Source organism: Raphanus sativus, chromosome 2, assembly GCF_000801105.2.
Source record: "Raphanus sativus cultivar WK10039 chromosome 2, ASM80110v3, whole genome shotgun sequence".
Taxonomy (NCBI): Eukaryota; Viridiplantae; Streptophyta; class Magnoliopsida; order Brassicales; family Brassicaceae; genus Raphanus; species Raphanus sativus.
This window is the reverse complement of record NC_079512.1, coordinates 16,412,987-16,433,874: the sequence shown is the minus strand read 5'-3', so window position 1 is coordinate 16,433,874 and position 20,888 is coordinate 16,412,987. Positions and strand designations below refer to the sequence as shown.

Genomic DNA, 20,888 nt, shown 5'->3' with positions numbered 1-20,888 from the left:
TGAACATATGTCCCCCAATATCTTTTGAGTCATTGTGCAGAGAGATTTCGCTTCGGACTCTGCTTCTTGAAGCCGTTCTGCAGCAGCAGTAGCCTCTTCTTTCAAGCTCTGAATATAGCAGGGAAGAATAAGACAATGTTTAATCATGCAAATAAAAGTAGTTCATCTAATGAAACATGTACACCAGTGTACCTTACCTCAAGTTCTGAACGTAGAGAAACAAGTTCCTCATCCTTCCCATTTTTTTTCTGATTAGCAGCATTTAGAGCAGTCTGTCTGTGACAGAAACAATTTTTCTCCAGATCTTAAATCGTATGTTTACATAAACAATTGATCGTTTTTTTTCGTGCCAAAACCTTAAATTATCTGTTTCCCGCCAAACTGTTAAATATAATTTTCTCATTAAAATCACAAAATTGTTTTTTTTCAGCCAAATAGCCAATTGTATTTACCATAAACCATGCTTTTCCAAAATCTAAAAGCATATTTTTTATTACCAGTCCCCAAAATATTTGTACTTAGTTAATAACCTCTTAAACTATAAGATTATTATTCATGAATTAACCATTAAAACCATTAACTTATTAACTTAAATAAGTTAACACAATCCATTTGTGAAATGGGTTGGACTAATCCATTATACACTAAGTTTTTTTTTTTTTTTAATCTGAGGGTATCACAGACCTATGGTGACTTACATGTTAGTGTCTCAGGCCCGTCTCCTTACCACCCGACCACAATCACTCGGTCAATTACCCACTAAGTTTAAAACCATTTGAATATAATTTGATATGGAACAAATTTTGACATCTCTAGATACAATTTTTTATATCAAATCTTAACTATTCAAAATTGATATATATTTTAATTACATTATGTAATTTTGTAGTTTTTATCTAAGGAAGAAGAAAATATTTTTATATATTAATAATTAATTTGATGGTTAGTTTAATGATAAACTAGATTCTGCGATGAAGTAACCTATATTTTTAAGAAGTGTAAGAATCATTCTCGTGACACATGACATTCATGAAACGAACGAAACTAGATTACCGAAGTCTTTGAGAAGATGATCATCATAAAAAGATTTCTATTAGATATTTCATTTGATCATCTTTATATTTTTTTTTATTTTTTTTGGTAAAAACAACTTTATATATTTATCAACACAATCATATATTATCAAATCATTTCCATGGGAAACATTTAACTTTTTTACCAAGCTTGCATGGGCCATCAGGTTTGATAGTCCAGGTAAATTTATAACCGTCATCTTGATCTCTCTGAGCATCAAATATATCAAAATGCTTGACCTGATTGTTCCATTGGAAGCTGCAGAAGAACAGTGTTGATTTCCATATATTTGGCTGAAATGAAAAGTGGTAATCTGTGTTGGCAGCCAACTTTTGAACCCCCAAATCGTTATCTTTGGATTTGCAATGAACCGTAAGAAGTGGACCTCCAAGATTATTTGTCATCGTGAGGACGGTTCGGGGCCAAAACGGTGGTAACTCATGACTCGGATCAAACAAAAGAACCATGATCAGAAAAGCAACACAAAATTTTAGTGAATTTTTCATTGATGCAGGATTTCTCAATATGATTGCTATACTGGAGTTGAATTTGAAGTAATTTGGGATGGCTCAACAGATTCAGTCCATATATATAGCGCTTTCGTAGTAATTAGTCAAACGTTTTTTTAAGAGTAATAAATTAGAATCAGTCAAAGAGTAATAAATTAATTACTAACACCAATTGGACAGGCGAATCAGTCAATGCGGAATCACCGAGGCTAGGTCCGACTTGTAACGTATGTTTGTGAAACTTGTCGCCCAAAAAGACATGCACAAAACAAAGTGTTGACTACACAATAACAAATATTAAAAATGTGTTTTTATTTGGGAATTCGGTCCTAAACTTTTCTGGAATTACCAAAAAAATCATGTACACTTGCATGGCCAATAAAAACTTAAACTTTTGTTGACTTATTTAAATTATTTAGAAATTTACGATTGACTAACCAGATTAGCACACCATTAAACGAGAATTAAGACATCATTAACTCAATATTAACTGTTGGCGTTAAGTAAAACAACGTCGTTTCGTTTTACACGATTTGAAAATAAAAACCTGAAGAGAACTGGTTTCGAACCCAGGTTGTTTGGATCAAATGGCAAAGTATTTTACCACTAGCCTTTTACCACTAGCCTAGTGGTACATTCAATGTATGTATTAACACATTTGTTTTATTTGGTACTGATTATGAATATAAAAAAATTCTCTAAAAATTTAAAAGGTCTTTAAAATTCCAAAAATATGAAAATAAAGAATTTTTTTATAAAATTAATTTTGAAACTAAAAGTAAAAATAAAATTTTATTTTCCTTTAAAAGATCAAAATTCTTCCAAAATTTTCATTTTTAAAAACAAATTCCAAAGAAAGAAATTTTTCATTTTTCAGATAAAAAAATCAAAAAAAAAACGAAAAATATAAAAAAGGTTATAAAAAATTCGAATCTGAAAATAATCAGAATCTATTAAAAATAAAATTTTTTAGTTTTTTTATAAAATATTATTTTTATTAAAAAATGCCAAATTTTTTTTTCATTTTTGAAAATTTAAAAAGAAAATTTGAAAAAAAAAATAATTCGAAAAAAAAATTTCAAAAAAGGGATAAAATTTCAAAACTGAAAACATATAATCAGAAACTATAAAAAATTAAAAAATAGTAATAATTTTTTTTTATATTTTCTGATTATATGTTTTCAGATTCGAAATATTTCATAACTTTTTTGGAATATTTTTTCGAATTTTCTTTATTTTTCGAATTTTTTTTAATCCGAAAAATGAAAATTTTCTTTTTTTTTATAATTATTTTTTCAATTTTTAGAAATTTTAAAGATCTTTTTAAGTTTTTAGATAATTTTTTTATATTCAAAATCAGTACCAAATAAAAGTAAATGTGTTAGTAAATACCCATGTTCGGAAACGCGCTAGGCGTGAGTCGGGCGGTCAGGCTAGGCCTAGCGAGTTGATGAAAAATCGGAGATTAATCGACGATTAATCGGGGATTAATTTTGGGATTTATTTCATTTATTTTGAATGTTGCATACAAAAATAAATTAATTACGTAACAAATATTATTTATTGATGTGGTCTAGTGGTCATAGTTTTTGATATATGTCCTTTAATAGCTAGGTTCGAAGCCCAGGTAGGTAGCATTTTTTTTGTTTCTGTTTTTCCTTTTTTCATTAGTGGCATAATTGTAATATTGTCATCATCTTCCTCACGAGTTTTAGGGTTACACAGAAATTATTTCATGGCCGCCATTCTTCATTTTACAGATTCCTTTCATTTTGTTTATGATTTTCGTGCTGTTTATACTTTAAACTTGTGGATTTAACATGCTAGACCCGAATTCAAGCTTTAAACCCTCAAAAATGTAAATTATTTTGATGGCTCCGATTTAATGGCCGAGTAGGACATAATCTCCACGCTGACCCACCGCCCAACGTTTTTCCGCCGCTTAATCGTCCGGTGCGGGCGCGTTTTAGAACATGGGTAAATGCATTGAATGTACCACTAGCAAAGTATCTTGCCATTTGATCTAAACAACTTGGGTTCGAACCCAGTGGTCTACTTGATTTTATTTTCAAATCATGTAAAACGATGTTATTTTTTCTGTTAAATTTGCTGATGGCGTGCTAAATTGGAAAGTCAACAAAAACATTGTTAATGTTATAAACCATTGGATGGACGGACATAACCGAACCGTACCGGACAGTACCGGGCGGACGTACCGGACAGACAATACCGAACCGGACCAGACGCATGAGGAAGAAAGGAAGACTTAGACTTTACCATATTTATGTATTAGCATATTTGTATTAGGATATTACTATTTCCATGTATTTCCTATTTCCTATTGGAAATAGGATCTTTCCATTTATCTCTTCCTTGTAACATGTATATATAGATGCCTATTGGCACATCAATAATAAGAAGATATACAAGTTGAGAAAAGATAAAGATGCATAAGAAAATAGCACTTGAGATTAAAAGATATAAGCGAGGATCAAAACCCACGAGAATACAAGAATGCATTCATAGACTAAAAGAAACTGTGGGGGTTTAAGAAAGATTCAAAGAATCTATAAAAGAGATGGGTGTATTGGCCATATATAGAAACACCATCTGATAAGATAAAACCAGTGAAAATGGGTCATGTGTGGGAAAGGAAAAGAAATCGTGAGACATGGACTAAGGTGTTCATATTCCTATTTAAAGCATTCAAGGAATGGCTTGATTACACAAGGATACTCACAAAGACCAAGGAACATATTATAAGGAGATATACTCCTATGTGGTGGATGCTACTACAAATCCGAAAGTGATAAAGGTCTGGATATAAGAAAAGAGAAATGTAGTAAGCAACATGATTGATCACTGGATAAAGAAATGATAAGAGTATCAGAAAGATGAGAAAAGAAATTCTCATAGAATAGTTTTGTTCCTAAGCTATTCATGGACAGAAACGAAAGGCAGCTGCATATAAGGCATATAATGCATGTAAAGGATAAGACTAAGTAATACTTAGTGAAAGGAGTTCTATAAGAACGTCCCTGAACACTCCATGCATATATTATGAAGGAAATTCCTTGTGTTCATACTTAAAGAAAGGATGATTAGATCGATTGATTCTCGGACAGGCTATGATAAGAATACAATGATCTATAGTGGAGATGATAGCCATGAATATGTATTGAGATCTATGATCCAAAGTACCAAGAATAGAATGTGATATGGTCAAAAGAGAATAAGAGGATGAATCCATCAGATTCACGACCAAAGACCCATATCAACTAGGATCACGTCCAACCTAGTTCGACCTTAATCATCTTGGTTCTAGTCCAGCCCGTTCCGATCCGTTCCCTTCGGTCTTCTCCGACCTGAAACGTCCATAGTAAGGGGAACGGCATATTGATCCAAAAGTGGCTTAGTTTTGATGAACATCAAATTATAGCATGATAGCCATTCATGAACAAGTTATGGACATATAATAAAGAAGGTTCATGAAGAGTTTGGTCAAAAGCTATGAACGGGACACACACAATGGACATAGCATGATCCGAGTAGATCATGGATATACTAAGGCATTCATGGTCGAAATTTATCTAAGAAAGATGGACCATGTAATCATCTCGGTCTTGTTCCGGCCCCGTTTCGGCTCGATCCCCTCGATCATGTTCCGACTAAACCGGTTCCAGTGACCACTATATTCAAATCGTGGTATGGCTATGGACAAGGCATGTGTCCTTGGTCCAGGAAAGACTTTACATAAGTACTTTTAAGACTTATGCACATCCGACCAAAAGAAATGTATTGATATGATTGGCGCCTTGATATGGCAAGCCATACTAGGTCGGATAAGTTTTATGGATATGTTCAGATCATAAGACATTGATACTAAAGCCATACACGTCCCCTGCCATAAGTGTTATTGGCACTTTACTTAGATAAATTTGGCATGTCCGAACATGAGACAATGGGACATGATCAATATATCCTAAGTTACCTTCTAAGGAACTAAAAGTTTGAGATTGATTTATACTAACCAAACCCAAAAGAAAAGGGATTGTTTGGTTTTAATAAATGTTACAGGTTTATACAAGGTCTCAAACAGGTTATACACATTTGGAGAATGATGAAGAAGCACAAAGTACTACAAGTTCAGTCATGAGAAATGTTAGCCGACTTCTTCACCATGTCTACACCAACTACACATCTATGAAGTATACCTATCCGTTTGGGACATGGCAACAGAAGGACCAGTTCAAGACTTGGCGCCCATGAAGCTAAACCATCAAAGTATCCATGCGCCAGACTTGAAAAACGGAGGTCCAGAACAGGGGGAGTAGTGTGTGTTGTACTCTTTTTCCTTCACTTCGGTTTTGTCCCACTGGGTTTTCCGAGTAAGGTTTTAATGAGGCAACATTAAGCACACTACAAGCTCTATATGGTTCTGGCATCCAAGGGGGAGTGTTATGAATATTATGTTTATGGATGTCCAACCCATTAGATATTTACTTGTAATCTTGGCCCGTTTATGGCCTATTGTATTTAGGCCCATGTCGCAATGTATTTCCTATATAAGGAACACTTTGATTCAATAATAAAACACAGTTTCACAACACGTTATCAGCACGAAAGCTCTGAGAAAACCCTGAGTGAATTTCGAAACCCTTTTTCCCAGCAACCACCATAAACCCTAGAAATCAGACGAAACTTCAAAACACCGTATCTCCTCAACCCGACGGATCCAGACGACAAGCCACCTATCAAATTCAAGATCTCGACGAGGCGTATCCAACGCCGTCGACCTCATCGCAATCCGATACCGGACGCATTCTCACGAGCTATTACAAGAAGCGCCGTCAACTTGATTCAAAACCCTAATTCGGACGCAACTTCAAATCGACGTATCTCTTAAACCATAAGGATTTAGCCGACGTTCCATATATCCAATTGAAGCTCTCGACGAGAATAATCCAGCGCCGCAAACCTCGTCTCAATCCGAGTTCAGACGCGTTCTCCACCTCCGTTTCAATCCGCGTTGACAATTTCCTTTTTACTAAAGGAAACCCTAGCTGTCTTTCCATTCTCATCCGACCAGCACCCATACTGACCATCCGACGAATTGATCAGCACCCGATAAGCCACCAGACGATCCGACAGTTCATCCAACAGCCGGTAGAGGTTCCGGACGATCCGATCAGCCCGTTCCTTGCTCGCAATAGACGTTCAAGCCGTTCGCGGTTTTCTCTCCTCTCTCTAGGTGGTCCAGTTTCAGATTCTCTCCAATCTAAAGGTAAATAAAATCTGAAACACCCTTTGGAACCATATCAAAACGAATTTGGTTGTTTGTTAAAGGATTGAACATTAAAATTTGATGAACCTAAAAACCTAGGACAATTGAATCCCTAAATAAATTTGAGGAATTAGGATTTGGTTTAGTTCTCCCGTTAAGTTGCTAGATCAAACGGTCATTAGGTTGTTAGAAGCACAAATATTCCTTATTCAATAAGAGATTGATTAAATCAATTAAAACCAAAACACTAAGTGTTCTTGGATCTCGAAAACCTTATGATCTGAATGATCAATCGAAGCCAATAGAAATCGATCACCCCTTAAACCCATCTTGGTCGATTTCACAAACTATAAATTCTATAAACTGAAATCTGAATTATTTTATTGATTGTTTGATTGATTGATTTGTTGAAATTTCCTTTCTGCTAAAATGGAAAATTTCCTTTTCTGAAAAAATAGAAAGTTTCTTTTTATAAAAATTTCTTTTTCTGAAAAGTTTTCAGCTTATGTTAAATTGCATATTCCATACTGAATTTGAAATAGGAATATTGCTAGAATGCTCACCATTGATCATTGATTGCTTAAACTGAATTTGGAATCACATAGAAACAATATATTAGGATCTCATCCGAATTTTGTTGATTGAATTATCTGAACAAATTGTTTGAGGTTTATTGTTTCATTTTATCACTTAGAATCATTGATTGCTAGGTTGATAAAAATCGATTGCATTAAGGAATAATCATTCAATCGGAACCGTGTGGTTCACTTGCATACATAATGATGTTTAGGTTGTTAGTATGATTGTTCATCTAGGTTGCTAGACTGTCTGATTCATTAGGTTGATAGATTTACATTAAATCCGACCTGAACACTTAGAATCATCCTGCTAGGATAGATTAAATGAATCCAGACTGTTCATACTAACCAGCCGTGTGGCTTTGCATCATGTACTGTGGTCGTGTGACCTAAGGGTCGTAAGACCTGATGCATTATAACCCTGAACATATAGTTTATATTTCATATATCACTTGTCTGAAATTTTTTCTAGTTAGGTCCGCAGGAACCTAGATCACATAAGAACACTTGAAAATTTCTGAGGTTGATATATGATTGCTTAAAGGGATATTTCATGTTGATTGATTAATACTTGTTAGAAATTTTTGTTTTGGTTGGTGTGAACCATTGATATATTGAGTGATAAAATTTCTAAAAGTATTTTCATGTTTGATTGATTATTTGAATGCATGAATTCTAAAAATTGATTGATATGATTCAGATGTCAACCTTGGATTATGATACCCTAAAAATTTCTGGAGAAAATTATCTAGGATGGGCAATGAATATCTCATATATACTATGGACAGAGGGTCTTGGGAAATGTATCATCAAGGATGATCATGGAACCAAAAGAACGAAATGGCATTAACAGTAATGAGCCATCATCTCATTGAGGAACTGAGAAATCAGTACCGAGATATAGAGAGCCCCCGATGCCTCTGGACAGAATTAATGTCCAGATACACTAAGGTGTTATTACCAAAGATAAGGCATGAGTGGATGAGCCTCAGATTCCGGGACTATGGGTCTGTGGAAGAATATAATTATACCCTGTCCGAAATAGCTCATAACCTGATATTATGTGGTGAAAAGTTAACAGATGAGGAATTACTTGAAAAGGCATTCTCTACAGCAGATCCAAGAGATCTATTTTTACATCATAGAGAGAAATTTTTCACCACATACAATGATCTGTTCTCATACTTATTACAAAGAGAGTGGATGAATCAAATAAAGAATGAGATGAGTGGTTATGAAGCAGATTGTGATGAAAGAGATAATAAATCCGAGGAAGCCACATCCAAAGTGACAGTTGGAGTGGCCGGCTTGACCACAGGCTAAAAGGCCATTTGACATCCTGAAATTTTGCTTTGTTTGTTTGATTTACTTTAAATCTTATTATGTTATATGATTTAGTGTTTTTATGAAAACCTTTATTGGAATTTTATTTATTGAATGATTTTTATTTATCTTAGAATTACAAAGCATAAAAATATTCACGAAAAATAAAAATAAAATTCTCCCAATAAATCTTGTTCTAGAAGGATAGTTAGACCACAGCCAAGGCATTGCCTGAAGGGCATTATATACACCCAATTTCGTGGCCCATTGAGTACTAACAAGAAATGGTTTCCATATAGAAACAATGGGCAAAAGAGAACAAAAGGTTCCTACAGATTTTGAAAGAAAAATCGCCAAAGGCCTTATAAGAAAGTGGTCAAGACTATACCTATATACTCTACTGATTAATACTATGCTAAGATCAGTATGATGAGAGGCAAAAGAGCCATGGTAACCAGTTGGTTAACCATACGAAATTACACTTAATGGCATGACCGGACTAGCCATCCGGATCGATCCAAACTTGATGCAAATAATTGAAAGGCACAAAAGAGTTATCCCATAGAATCTCACGTTGTGAAACATGTACACAAGGAAAGCTCATGAGGCTTAACTGTCCCAAGTATCATGAAATGGCATAATGGTTTATAGCATGTTCATGAGGGGGAGAATACACACCCGTGTGGTACATGACCATACTATAACATGAACATGATCCGTGGGACATGGTCTATGGCCATGGTAAATTAATACAAAGACAAGCCACGTCCATCATGATAAACCATCCGGTCGAGACCGGGATGGATGGACAAGACGTGGACGCGGTCAACAAAGTTCATACGACCGTACCACGGACGATGAAACCAACCGGGTCGAAAACAGAACCATGGACAATCATTTGGCCGATTTCCTATAATACAAAGGCCACGACCTAATGCTTGGGAACACACTGATATACATGTGTAAAGACAATATGCATCAGGCCATATAAGTGAGCATAGATATTCCCATCTCAGATTGAATACGGGTCACGACCAGACATATGAAATCTTAAAGAGATTTAACCACCACATTCATATGTGCTTTCTAAGATAGAAACTGAGATAAGAATTGGGAATATATGTTGGATAGGAGTATGACTTTCTCCCACGAATTTATATGAAACCTTGAGCCAAATATGGGTGATAAGATTAAATGGCCAGGTTCACGGATTGCATGAGTAATCCGACTGTCCAACATCAAAAGTGAGAAAGCTATAAGCTGGATAAAGAGTAAGATATTGGTATTAACCATCATTGTCTTGGCAAGATCCTCGGACTAGAAATATAATCTAAGACGTCCAAAGAATGTGATCAAATAATGCAAAAGCTAGCAGAACTAGATGCCAGACACATTGACCCGAAAGGAAAGAAAAGAATGACTAAATGTCATACCAGCTTATGCACCACGAAATTTGATGTCCTAAGAGACACAATCAAGTTGCTACAGAGTCTATACAAGATAGACCAAAGTGTTCCATAAGATAAAGGAACCTCGGATAGAAAGAAATGAAAAGGTGCACAGAATGATATAAATCCGAGTTCAAAAGGGAACCAGTCCGGACATGGAGATAAGGCTGGCCAGCTAACCATCTAAGGTACCAGACCATGTAGTTTGGGATGCCAAACTGCAAGGAAATAAAGGTCCTAGATAATGAAATCTCAAATCGATTTGGACATGTCTGGAACACAATGGAACCATAAATAAGAGTGTTAACACCACTGATGTATTTACATATAAGAGAACTCATAAAAGAAAGTAGCACTTGAGTATAAGATATAATGCGAGGATCATAAACCCACGAGAGTACTCACAAAGAATAAAATGGACGTGGGGTTTAAAGTAAAGAAAGATGGACGTATTGGCCATAAAACGCCATCAAGTGATAAAACCAGTGAATGAGTCATGTGAGGAAAGTAAACCGTGAGATAAGGACATGGTCACGTGGTCTAAGACGTGCATGTGCCTATTTACAGCATTTGAGCATAGCTGATTACACAAGGTTACTCACAGAGACCGAAAAACAGTTTATAAGGAGATATACTCCTATGTGGTGGATGCTACTACTCAGATTTGAAATTGACAAAGGTCTGGTCATAAGTAAGAGATAAAAACGTAGTAAGCAAGCATATGGATCACTGGATCAAATATTATAAAGGTACCACAAAGATGAGAAAAGAAATTCTCAATGAACAGCATTGTTCCTAAGCTGTTCATGGACTGAATCATTAAGCAGCTGTATAAGTAAAGGATCTGTCTAAGAACAATCCAATTCAGTCCATACATACTTATAAGAAGTACAAAATCCCTTGTGTTTGGAACCAGCCTAAAGAGAGGTTGATACAGTTTATTTCTAGATCTCAAAAGATCAGCTATCATGTAGCAGTCCATAAGCACGCCTAGCAAAGGTCCATACGAACTAAGGACATGGGACTGCATATACAGATATAGCCGTATGAGAGAAGTACCAATCACCATGTGATTGGTCGTGGTCTATGACCCAATGGTCTACGGCAAAGGCTTGATAGCAACACACCAACAACATCTTAGACATCCATCAAAGGTTGTGTGTGTGTATAAACAAGATTGATTCTTAAGACTATGTATATAAGGACTGCAATAACTCATAGCAGAGACCATAGTCGTGGGTATGTGTATGAGATCAGCACGCCCTAAGTAAGATATAAGATGGTCACAGCAAAAAGCGAAGAGAACCATTATGGTTCACGCCAAAGACCATACCAAATCAAAGACTATGTCCGGCTTCTTTCCGGCCGAATCATCCATGAGAGATGACTAATTTTGTTAACCCAAAACGTGGTATGACTTTTGAGGTATCAACTATCAGTATGGATAGTACATATGGCAAGAAAGATTGATTGCCAAGAATAAGGTCCGATGAGTGTACTTGGTTATAGAACCAAAGTCTAATGAGTATGTAAAACTCATTGTAGTAATGATCACTGATCAAGTCATGATCTAAGACACTCATGAGAAAATTATGGACGTGTATAGACAAGGTCTATGACACAATATGGATCGACCAGTTCAGTACATTTTCGATAGTACTTAAGAGAAATATCTCACTGTCCATAAACGACCAGGTCATACTATAGGACGATCCATAAACACTTATGGATGAGATCCAACCAAGTAAAGTGGTTAGTAGTCTAGGAGACATACGTTTTTGGTCAAGGACCATAATGGTCGACCATATTATAAGTTGGACGACATAAGGCACAGTACGTCCAAGTGTTCTTCTGCGAAATTCTAAGAGAAAGAAACACAGACACTCCAAGCTCACTGAATCAATATTTACAAGTCCTTACACGGACATCTTCAGTGATGCATTCATCAGGGGGAGTAGTGTGTGTTGTACTCTTTTTCCTTCACCAAGGTTTTGTCCCACTGGGTTTTCCTGGTAAGGTTTTAATGAGGCAACATGAAGCACACTATGAACTCTGAAACGGTTATGGCGTCCAAGGGGGAGTGTTATAAACCATTGGATGGACGGACATAACCGAACCGTACCGGACAGTACCGGGCGGACGTACCGGACAGACAATACCGAACCGGACCAGACGCATGAGGAAGAAAGGAAGACTTAGACTTTACCATATTTATGTATTAGCATATTTGTATTAGGATATTACTATTTCCATGTATTTCCTATTTCCTATTGGAAATAGGATCTTTCCATTTATCTCTTCCTTGTAACATGTATATATAGATGCCTATTGGCACATCAATAATAAGAAGAAATACAAGTTTTACAACAGTTAATTAATTCTAAAGTCAATGAAAAGTTTGTGTTTTTTTTTTGTTAGCCATAAAGTTCATTTTTCTTTTGGTAATTTCTGAAAAGTTCAGGATTTTTTTGGCCGAATTCCCGTTTTTATTTATAATAGTGATGATTATTTAAAAGATAAAACAATCAACATTTTTTCTAATCCTCATCTAAACTATTAAAACTGAAGTACATTTAGTACTTAACCCTAATTTTTCCTAAATAATTACAGTTTGTGCCACTGGATTTAAAATAAATAATTAATTCAAATTACAATTACTACATTAATTATTTAGATTTACCTAGATTTTGTGAGAGAGTTGATTACCAAAAACGTGATTAGTAGATACGTTTTCTTAATTCTCCTTCCTAAAATCAATTCAAAGATAACTAATTGGAAATCTAATCTTACAAAATAGAATTTCCAATTTTTTATGTGTTTAAATACAAATCGATTATATGGAAATAACTAATCAAACGTGATTTGTTTTAAATCAAATATTTCAATTTCCAACATTAATATTACCATAATTTTAAAAACTATTTATTTTTTAATTGTTGTATATTCCTCATTTATTTCCAATATAAAGTAACTCGAGAGATATATTAAATTGAAAAGATAAAAAATATATATACCAGAAACATAAATGAATTAGTATACACAAGCATATTAAATGATTAAATTTATAAGCAAATACAATATAAAGATGATCAATTTAATAAAAAGAATCAAATTTATTAAGATGTAATTTTAGTTAGTTCAGCATCTATCAAAAATATTAACAACCAACACATTTAAAATATATATAATCTATCTATAAATCATAATTTTATAACAATATCATATATTACAAACTAAAAAAACGCCCGGGCGGACGCACGGGCCACGATCTAGTATATATTAAAAGCGAAGTACATTTGCCACATGTCGCTCATACAGAGTTTCTCAGCAAAATTCTAGCGATTCTATTGGTTGATTTTTTTGTAATTTTCTTTTTGATTTATTTTTCTGGTCGAGCTACTAATCGGAAAGTTACATTAATTGCTAATCTCATTAATCATAACTTGCGCAACAATATTAATAAATGTTGACCATTTACATTAATTGCTAATCTCATTAATCATAACTTGCACAAAATTTTTAATAAATATCGACCATTTACATTAATTCTTAATAAGGGATGGAATATTAAGATAGATGGGTGGGATTAACTATATAGTTGGTTAGTGTATTTAATTTAAAACTTACAAAAAACTGTAATTTACCATGTTTGTAATTTGTTAATTTTTTATTAATAATTTATTTTATTTTCATTGCGGATTACTTGCGCAACTTGGTATCATATTTATTGCTTTGTTTAAATAATTTACCTTTAGTTAATTCGATTTTAATAACTTATCTTATACTGAATACTGATTACTTGGACAAGTTGATATCATACTTAATGCAGACCAATTTATGACAATATAATTTTAATATCTTTCTTTAAATTGTTTCATTATTTATTATGAAAAATATTTCGAAAATGTCATTTATTACGAATATTTGTTGTTTTGTTTAAATAATTTACTTTTAGTTAATTCGGTTTTAATAACTTACCTTATATTGAATACGGATTTAATTGGGCAAGTTGATATCATATTTAATACAAACCAAATTATGACAATATAATTTTAATATATTTCTTTAAATTGTTTCATTATTTATTAACATGTATATTATAAGCCCATATATAATAGGTATCTTCAATTAGTTAATTTTTCTATAATAAATTACACTGGTTGCATAATTTGAATTCTAAGAGTATTAATTTCATGATTTTAAATCGGTGGCAACGGCTCTACCCAATCATGTTATGTCATGTTATCGTTTACTTAAAGCAACCACAAAGAAATTAACAAGTGTGGTAGCTAAGTTTTGGTGGAGTCCAGGTGGCAGTATAAAAGGAATGCACTGGAAATCATGGGATAAGGTTTGCCTAGATAAGGAAGACGGTGGGCTGGGATTCAAGGAAATAGCTGATTTTAATACAGCGATGTTGGCTAAGCAGTTATGGAGACTCATAGAGAAGCCAAATGCGTTATTCTCTCGGGTTTTTAAAGGACGGTACTTCAGGAATGCCTCACCCCTGGACCCGATTCGTTCATACTCCCCGTCTTATGGCTGGCTGAGTATTTCTTCAGCTAGATCTCTGGTTAGCAAAGGACTAATTAAAAGGGTGGGAACAGGATCATCCATATCTGTATGGAATGATCCCTGGCTCCCAACCACTCGCCCGAGACCAGCAAACAAAAATCATGTTACTAGTTACCCTGACCTTACGGTCGATCAACTTATTGATCAAGATTTACGGATTTGGAACTCACAGGCAATTAGGGCGGTAGTGGATCCCCAGGATGTAAAAATTATAGAAAGCATACCCTTGAGTAAATTTCAGAGGTTGGATAGAGAGGGATGGCACTTCAATCAAAATGGAAAATACTCGGTCAAGTCTGGTTATCAAGTGGAAAGAGTGTATCCTGATGTCGCAAAACCTCCACAGGTGTTGGGACCCACGGTAGATGTTCTTAAGGCACACTGTTGGAAAATTCGCTGTCCACCTAAACTTAAACATTTCTTATGGCAATTGGTATCAGGGTGTATAGCAGTGAGGAAAAATTTACATGCTAGAGGTCTTACAGGGGATATATGTTGTGATAGATGTGGTGCTCTAGAGGAATCAATTAATCATGTGTTCTTTGAATGCCCTCCGGCACGCTAGGTTTGGGCTTTAGCCCAGATACCATCTAATCCAACAATTTTCCCAACTGAGTCTCTCTACACGAATATGGATCATCTATTTTGGAGAGTTTTACCAAAAATGGATGATCATAATTTTGCATGGATTTTATGGTATATCTGGAAAGGAAGGAACAACAAGGTCTTCAGTAACTTGGATATTGATTCTAGTGAAACACTGAAAATAGCAGTAACAGAAGCAAAAATATGGGAAGATGCACAATCGGTAGCTACCTCGGTAATTGACCTGCCAATTCTGGATTTACCGGTAATACCAGGCAGATGGTGTTTCATTGATGGTTCTTGGAAGGACAAGGAAGTTTACTCTGGCCAAGGATGGTATAGCACTCTTCAAGGATTTGCTGGATTAATGGGGGCAAGGAATGTCCGTGCTTCTCTATCTCCTCTTCATTCTGAGGTGGAAGCATTAATTTGGGCAATGGAGTGTATGAGGAATTTGCATCAATTTAGGGTTACATTTGCAACCGACTGTTCTCAATTGGTAAAGATGGTGTTGGAACCAAAGGAATGGCCTGCTTTTGCAGCTTATTTAGAAGATATCAAAACCTTGCAAAACAATTTTCACAGATCAGATATCATTTATGTATCACGCACACACAATCGGAAGGCCGACGGACTAGCACGTGGGGCTAGAACTCAAGCGTCTTTTGTTGTGCACATGGATGAAGAGCCACCAACCTGGTTTACAGAGTCTGTATGAGTTTCTAAAAGTTGACGACAAAAAAAAATGTAATTTACCATTTTGTAATTTGTTAATTTTTTTATTAACAACTTACCTTATTTTCATTGAGGATTACTTGCGCAACTTGGTATCATATTTATTGCTTTGTTTAAATAATTTACCTTTAATTAATTCAGTTTTAATAACTTACCTTATATTGAATATGGATTACTTGGGCAAGTTGATATTATATTTACTGCAGACCAATTTATGAAAATTTAATTTTAATATATTTCTTTAAACTGTTTCATTATTTATTAACATGTATCTTATAAGTCATTATATAATACGTATCTTAATGTTGTAAGATCACTATTATTAACCTATATAGTCCATCTTTTAAATATTTTCAATTAGTTAATTTTTTATAATAAATTACACTGGTTGCATAATTTGAATTCTAAAAGTATTTACTTTACGATTTTAAATGTAATTCACCATGTTTGTAATTTGTTAATTTTTAATTAATAACTTACCTTATTTTCATTGCAGATTACTTGCGCAGTTTGGTATCATATTTATTACTTTGTTTAAATAATTTACCTTTAGTTAATTTGGTTTTAATAACTTACCATATATTGAATACATATTACTTGGGCAAGTTGATATCATATTTACTGCATACAAATTTAAGACAATATAATTTTAATACCTTTCTTTAAACGGTTTCATTATTTATTAACATGTATCATATAAGCAAATATATATATATAGGGATCTTCAGTTAGTTAATTTTTTATAATAAATTACACTGATTGCATAATTTGAATCCCAATAGTATTAATTTCACGATTTTAAATGTAATTTACCATGTTTGTAATTTTTTAATTTTTTTATTAATAATTTACCTTATTTTCATTGCGGATTACTTGCACAACTTGCTATCATATTTATTGCTTTGTTTAAATAATTTACCTTTAGTTAATTTGGTTTTAGTAACTTACCTTATACTGAATACATATTACTTGGGCAAGTTGATATCATATTACTGCAGACCAATTTATGACAATATAATTTTAATATATTTTTTTAAACTGTTTCATTATTTATTAACAAGTATCTTATAAATCCATATATAATATGTATCTTAATGTTGTAAGATCACTATTATTAGCCCATATAGTCCATTTTTAAAATATTTTTAATTAGTTAATTTTTTATAATAAATTACACTGGTTGCATAATTTGAATTCTAAAAGTATTTACTTTACGATTTTAAATGTAATTCACCATGTTTGTAATTTGTTAATTTTTAATTAATAACTTACCTTATTTTCATTGCAGATTACTTGCGCAACTTGCTATCATATTTATTGATTTGTTTAAATAATTTACCTTTAGTTAATTCGGTTTTAGTAACTTACCTTATACTGAATACGGATTACTTGGGCAAGTTGATATCATATTTACTGCATACCAATTTATGACAATATAATTTTAATATCTTTCTTTAAACGGTTTCATTATTTATTAACAAGTATCTTATAAGCCCATATATAATATGTATCTTAATGTTGTAAGATCACTATTATCAGCCCATATAGCCCATTTTTTTAATATTTTCAATTAGTTAATTTTTTTATAATAAATTACACTGGTTGCATAATTTGAATCCTAAGAGTATTTACTTTTTGATTTTAAATTTAATTTATCATGTTTGTAATTTGTTAATTTTTAATTAATAACTTACCTTATTTTCATTGCAGATTACTTGCGCAACTTGGTATCATATTTATTGCTTTGTTTAAATAATTTATCTTTAGTTAATTCGGTTTTAATAACTTACCTTATATTGAGTACATATTACTTGGGCAAATTGATATCATATTTACTGCAGACCAATTTATGAAAATATAATTTTAATATCTTTCTTTAAATTGTTTCATTATTTATTATGAAAAATATTTCGAAATGTCATTTATTACGAAAATTTATTGCTTTGTTTAAATAATTTACCTTTAGTTAATTCGGTTTTAATAACTTACCTTGTATTGAATACAGATTACTTAGATCAGTTGATATCATATTTACTGCAGACCAATTTATGACAATATAATTTTAATACCTTTTTTTAAACTTTTTCATAATTTATTAACATGTATCTTATAAACCAATATATAGGGATCTTCAATTAGTTAATTTTTTATAATAAATTACACTGGTTGCATAATTTGAATCCTAATAGTATTAACTAAACGATTTTAAATGTAATTTACTATGTTTGTAATTTGTTAATTTTCTATTATTAACTTCTTTTATTTTTATTGCGGATTACTTGTGCAACTTGGTATCATATTTACTACAGACCAATTTATGACAATATAATTTTAATATATGTTTCATTATTTATTATGAAAAATATTTCGAAAATGTCATTTATTACGAAGTATTTCTCATTAACTCTCAAACGTGGTAAGGTAAATTATATATAAAGGAGACTCATAAGTTCTTACATCACAAACATATGACTCATTAGATTTGAAGATTTAGGATTTAGAGTTTAGATTTGATGTTTTAGGGTTTAGGGTATATAGTTTAGGGTTTAGGGTTTAGGGTTTAGAGTTGAGGATGTAGGGTGTATAGTTGAGGTTTTAGTATTTAAGGTTTAGGGTATTGAATTTAGGGTATATAGTTTAGGGTATATAATTTAGGGGTTAAAGTTGAGGATGTAGGGTGTATAGTTGAGGTATTAGTATTTAAGGTTTAGGGTATTGAATTTAGGGTATAAAGTTTAGGGTTTAAGTTTTAGAGTCCAGGATTTAGGGTTTAGTGTTTAGAGTTAGGGTTTAGGATTTAGAGTTTGGGGTTAGAATTTTTAAAAACATATAAAACAATGATATAAAAGTTTTAGGGGAAATTTCATGTTTACACTTTTTGTCATACCACAATTCACTTATAGCACTAGTATGGGGACATTTTCAAAAATGTACTTTTCATTAATAAGCAAAAGACAACAATAACCTTCCCTTATCTTCTTCTTAAATTATTGGTTTCTCTCACGATCGATCTTCTCCTTCGCCGGTGGACTACAGTGCTCCGTCGGATCAAAAATAGCTGGATCAAAATAGCTGGATCGTAATCGGTTAGAGATTTCTCCGATCGTATCTTTTTCTTCTTCAATTTTTGTTTTGATTTTCTGAAACTCCAGTGATAGCCGATCACAGTCTCTCTTACAATGCTTGTGAAGAAGAGTTTCTCGGCGGCGGAGATTCCTGCCGAGCAAGGGGATGGTAGAGACCAACAACAACTCGACCGATTTGACCCGGAATCTGAAGATAACGAACCAGAAGATCTACATGAGAAAATGGTTGAGAGTAAAGACGAAGAAGGTAAAGGCTTTTACTCGTGGAAACGTAACTCACGCTTCTTGTTATCGTGTGTGTGTATACGTGAGTGTGTGTGTGTGTGTGTGTGTGTGTTTGTTTCATATGATCGACTTTCTCCTCTCTGTTTTTTGGTCAGATTCTAAGGAGAAAAGTCCATCCGGAGACAAATCAGAGTACGGTTCCTGCTCTTTACACTCTCTCTGTATAGATGTGTTGGTTTTGCCGTAATGGGTTCTCTTCTCCATTCAGTTTCTTGCTTTATAACAGTTTCTATTTTGATAACAATATTCCAAAGACGCAACGAGCTTAAGCTCTTCGACGCCCAAGCTAAACTCAAGAGCTCCGCCTCTAGAAGAGATTGCACTCTCACAGACCGGTATACTTGGCTGGAGGATACCTGCACTCTCACAGACCGGTATACCTGCGCTCTCATAGAACTTCGTCATGGTTACTTGAGGTACCTGGTACTTCAACATTCACAATGTGAGGATACTTCTTGTGTCAACTAGTACATCCTAAATGTTGTATTTCAGTTTACCATTTACCTAAAAGATATATATACACGGTATAAGAAGATTCGTGTGTCTTTATAAAGATTCATAAAACCAATCATATAAATATATAAACCACTTTTGTAGATAAACAATTTATAAGAGTTTATAAAACGTTTCAAAAATCATTTATAAGAGTTCATATAAATCATTTTACAAGGTTTATAAGAACTTATAAATATGTTATAAATGATTTATAAAGGTTAATAAGGGTTTTAAAAATATGTATGATGGTTTATAAGAATTTACAAATGGTTTACAAAACCACAATGTTAGATGACTGCATCAGTTCTACAAATGCACATAATGTATCCAAACAAGATATATAGCCTTCTAAGACCTTTCTCACAGCAATAGCAAAAGCCTGATTAAGAAGAGTATAGAAGCTCTTGTTATTGGCTTCTTCATTTTCACCTACTTTATAGCCCCCCCCCCTGTCTCTCGACTTCCAACTCGAAGCTCGTGAAATGGGTCTACGAAGTTATGGAGAAAAAAGATCAAAGAACCAGAGCAGCCTATGTTTCGAAGAATCTGTCCCAAGACGTCAGTGCTTGATAATTAATGCCACAAGCTCGGAATTTGGTGGGTTGTCCTATCAGCTGGCTCAGAGCATAATACAAAAGAGAGCTTATGTATGTTAATAATTTATAAAGGTTTATAATGGTTTGTATAATAATATATAAGGGTATGTAAATAATTTAAAAGGGTTTATAAAAATAATTTATAAAGTTTAAACACCATTATAAAGGATTATAAAACAATTTATAAGGGTCTATAAAATATCTGAAGCGGTGGAGCCTTACTTGCTGTCTGCATGTGCCTCGGAATCTGCCACGTATCATCATCGCTTTACAAAGCCTTATAAGCGTATGTAAAATTATTTGAAAGAGTATATA

At 33.4% G+C, this 20,888-nt stretch overlaps 2 protein-coding genes across 4 annotated transcripts; one reads left to right on the top strand and one right to left on the bottom strand.

Moving 5' to 3' along the window:
- Positions 1–1,187: 1,187 nt before the first annotated feature.
- LOC108835776 (S-protein homolog 5) lies at positions 1,188–1,611 on the bottom strand. Its single transcript, XM_018609001.2, has one exon. It carries the CDS (start codon positions 1,578–1,580, stop codon positions 1,188–1,190), a length of 393 nt encoding a protein of 130 aa, XP_018464503.2. The 5' UTR covers positions 1,581–1,611.
- A 17,470-nt stretch (positions 1,612–19,081) lies between these two features.
- Positions 19,082–20,002, top strand: LOC130505199 (uncharacterized). Of its 3 annotated transcripts, none has more exons than XM_056999811.1 (4): positions 19,082–19,197; positions 19,303–19,444; positions 19,578–19,614; positions 19,737–20,002. In XM_056999811.1, the coding sequence occupies exons 2-4, from the start codon at positions 19,343–19,345 to the stop codon at positions 19,874–19,876; spliced, it is 279 nt and encodes a 92-aa protein (XP_056855791.1). In that variant the 5' UTR covers positions 19,082–19,197; positions 19,303–19,342; the 3' UTR covers positions 19,877–20,002. The 3 variants fall into 3 exon arrangements, with proteins under 3 accessions (XP_056855791.1, XP_056855785.1, XP_056855780.1); XM_056999805.1 differs by having other exon boundaries at positions 19,280–19,444; XM_056999800.1 differs by having other exon boundaries at positions 19,112–19,444.
- The last annotated feature ends 886 nt before the right edge of the window (positions 20,003–20,888 follow it).

What these genes read in the sequence shown, in the direction of transcription:
- LOC108835776 (XM_018609001.2), bottom strand. Translation starts at nt 1,580, where the DNA reads ATGAAAAATTCACTAAAATTTTGTGTTGCTTTTCTGATCATGGTTCTT.
- LOC130505199 (XM_056999805.1), top strand. Translation starts at nt 19,291, where the DNA reads ATGCTTGTGAAGAAGAGTTTCTCGGCGGCGGAGATTCCTGCCGAGCAA. An exon ending in TGAGAGTAAAGACGAAGAAG is followed by an intron (nt 19,445 to 19,577) that starts GTAAAGGCTTTT and finishes TTTTTTGGTCAG; the next exon opens with ATTCTAAGGAGAAAAGTCCA. An exon ending in CCATCCGGAGACAAATCAGA is followed by an intron (nt 19,615 to 19,736) that starts GTACGGTTCCTG and finishes AATATTCCAAAG; the next exon opens with ACGCAACGAGCTTAAGCTCT.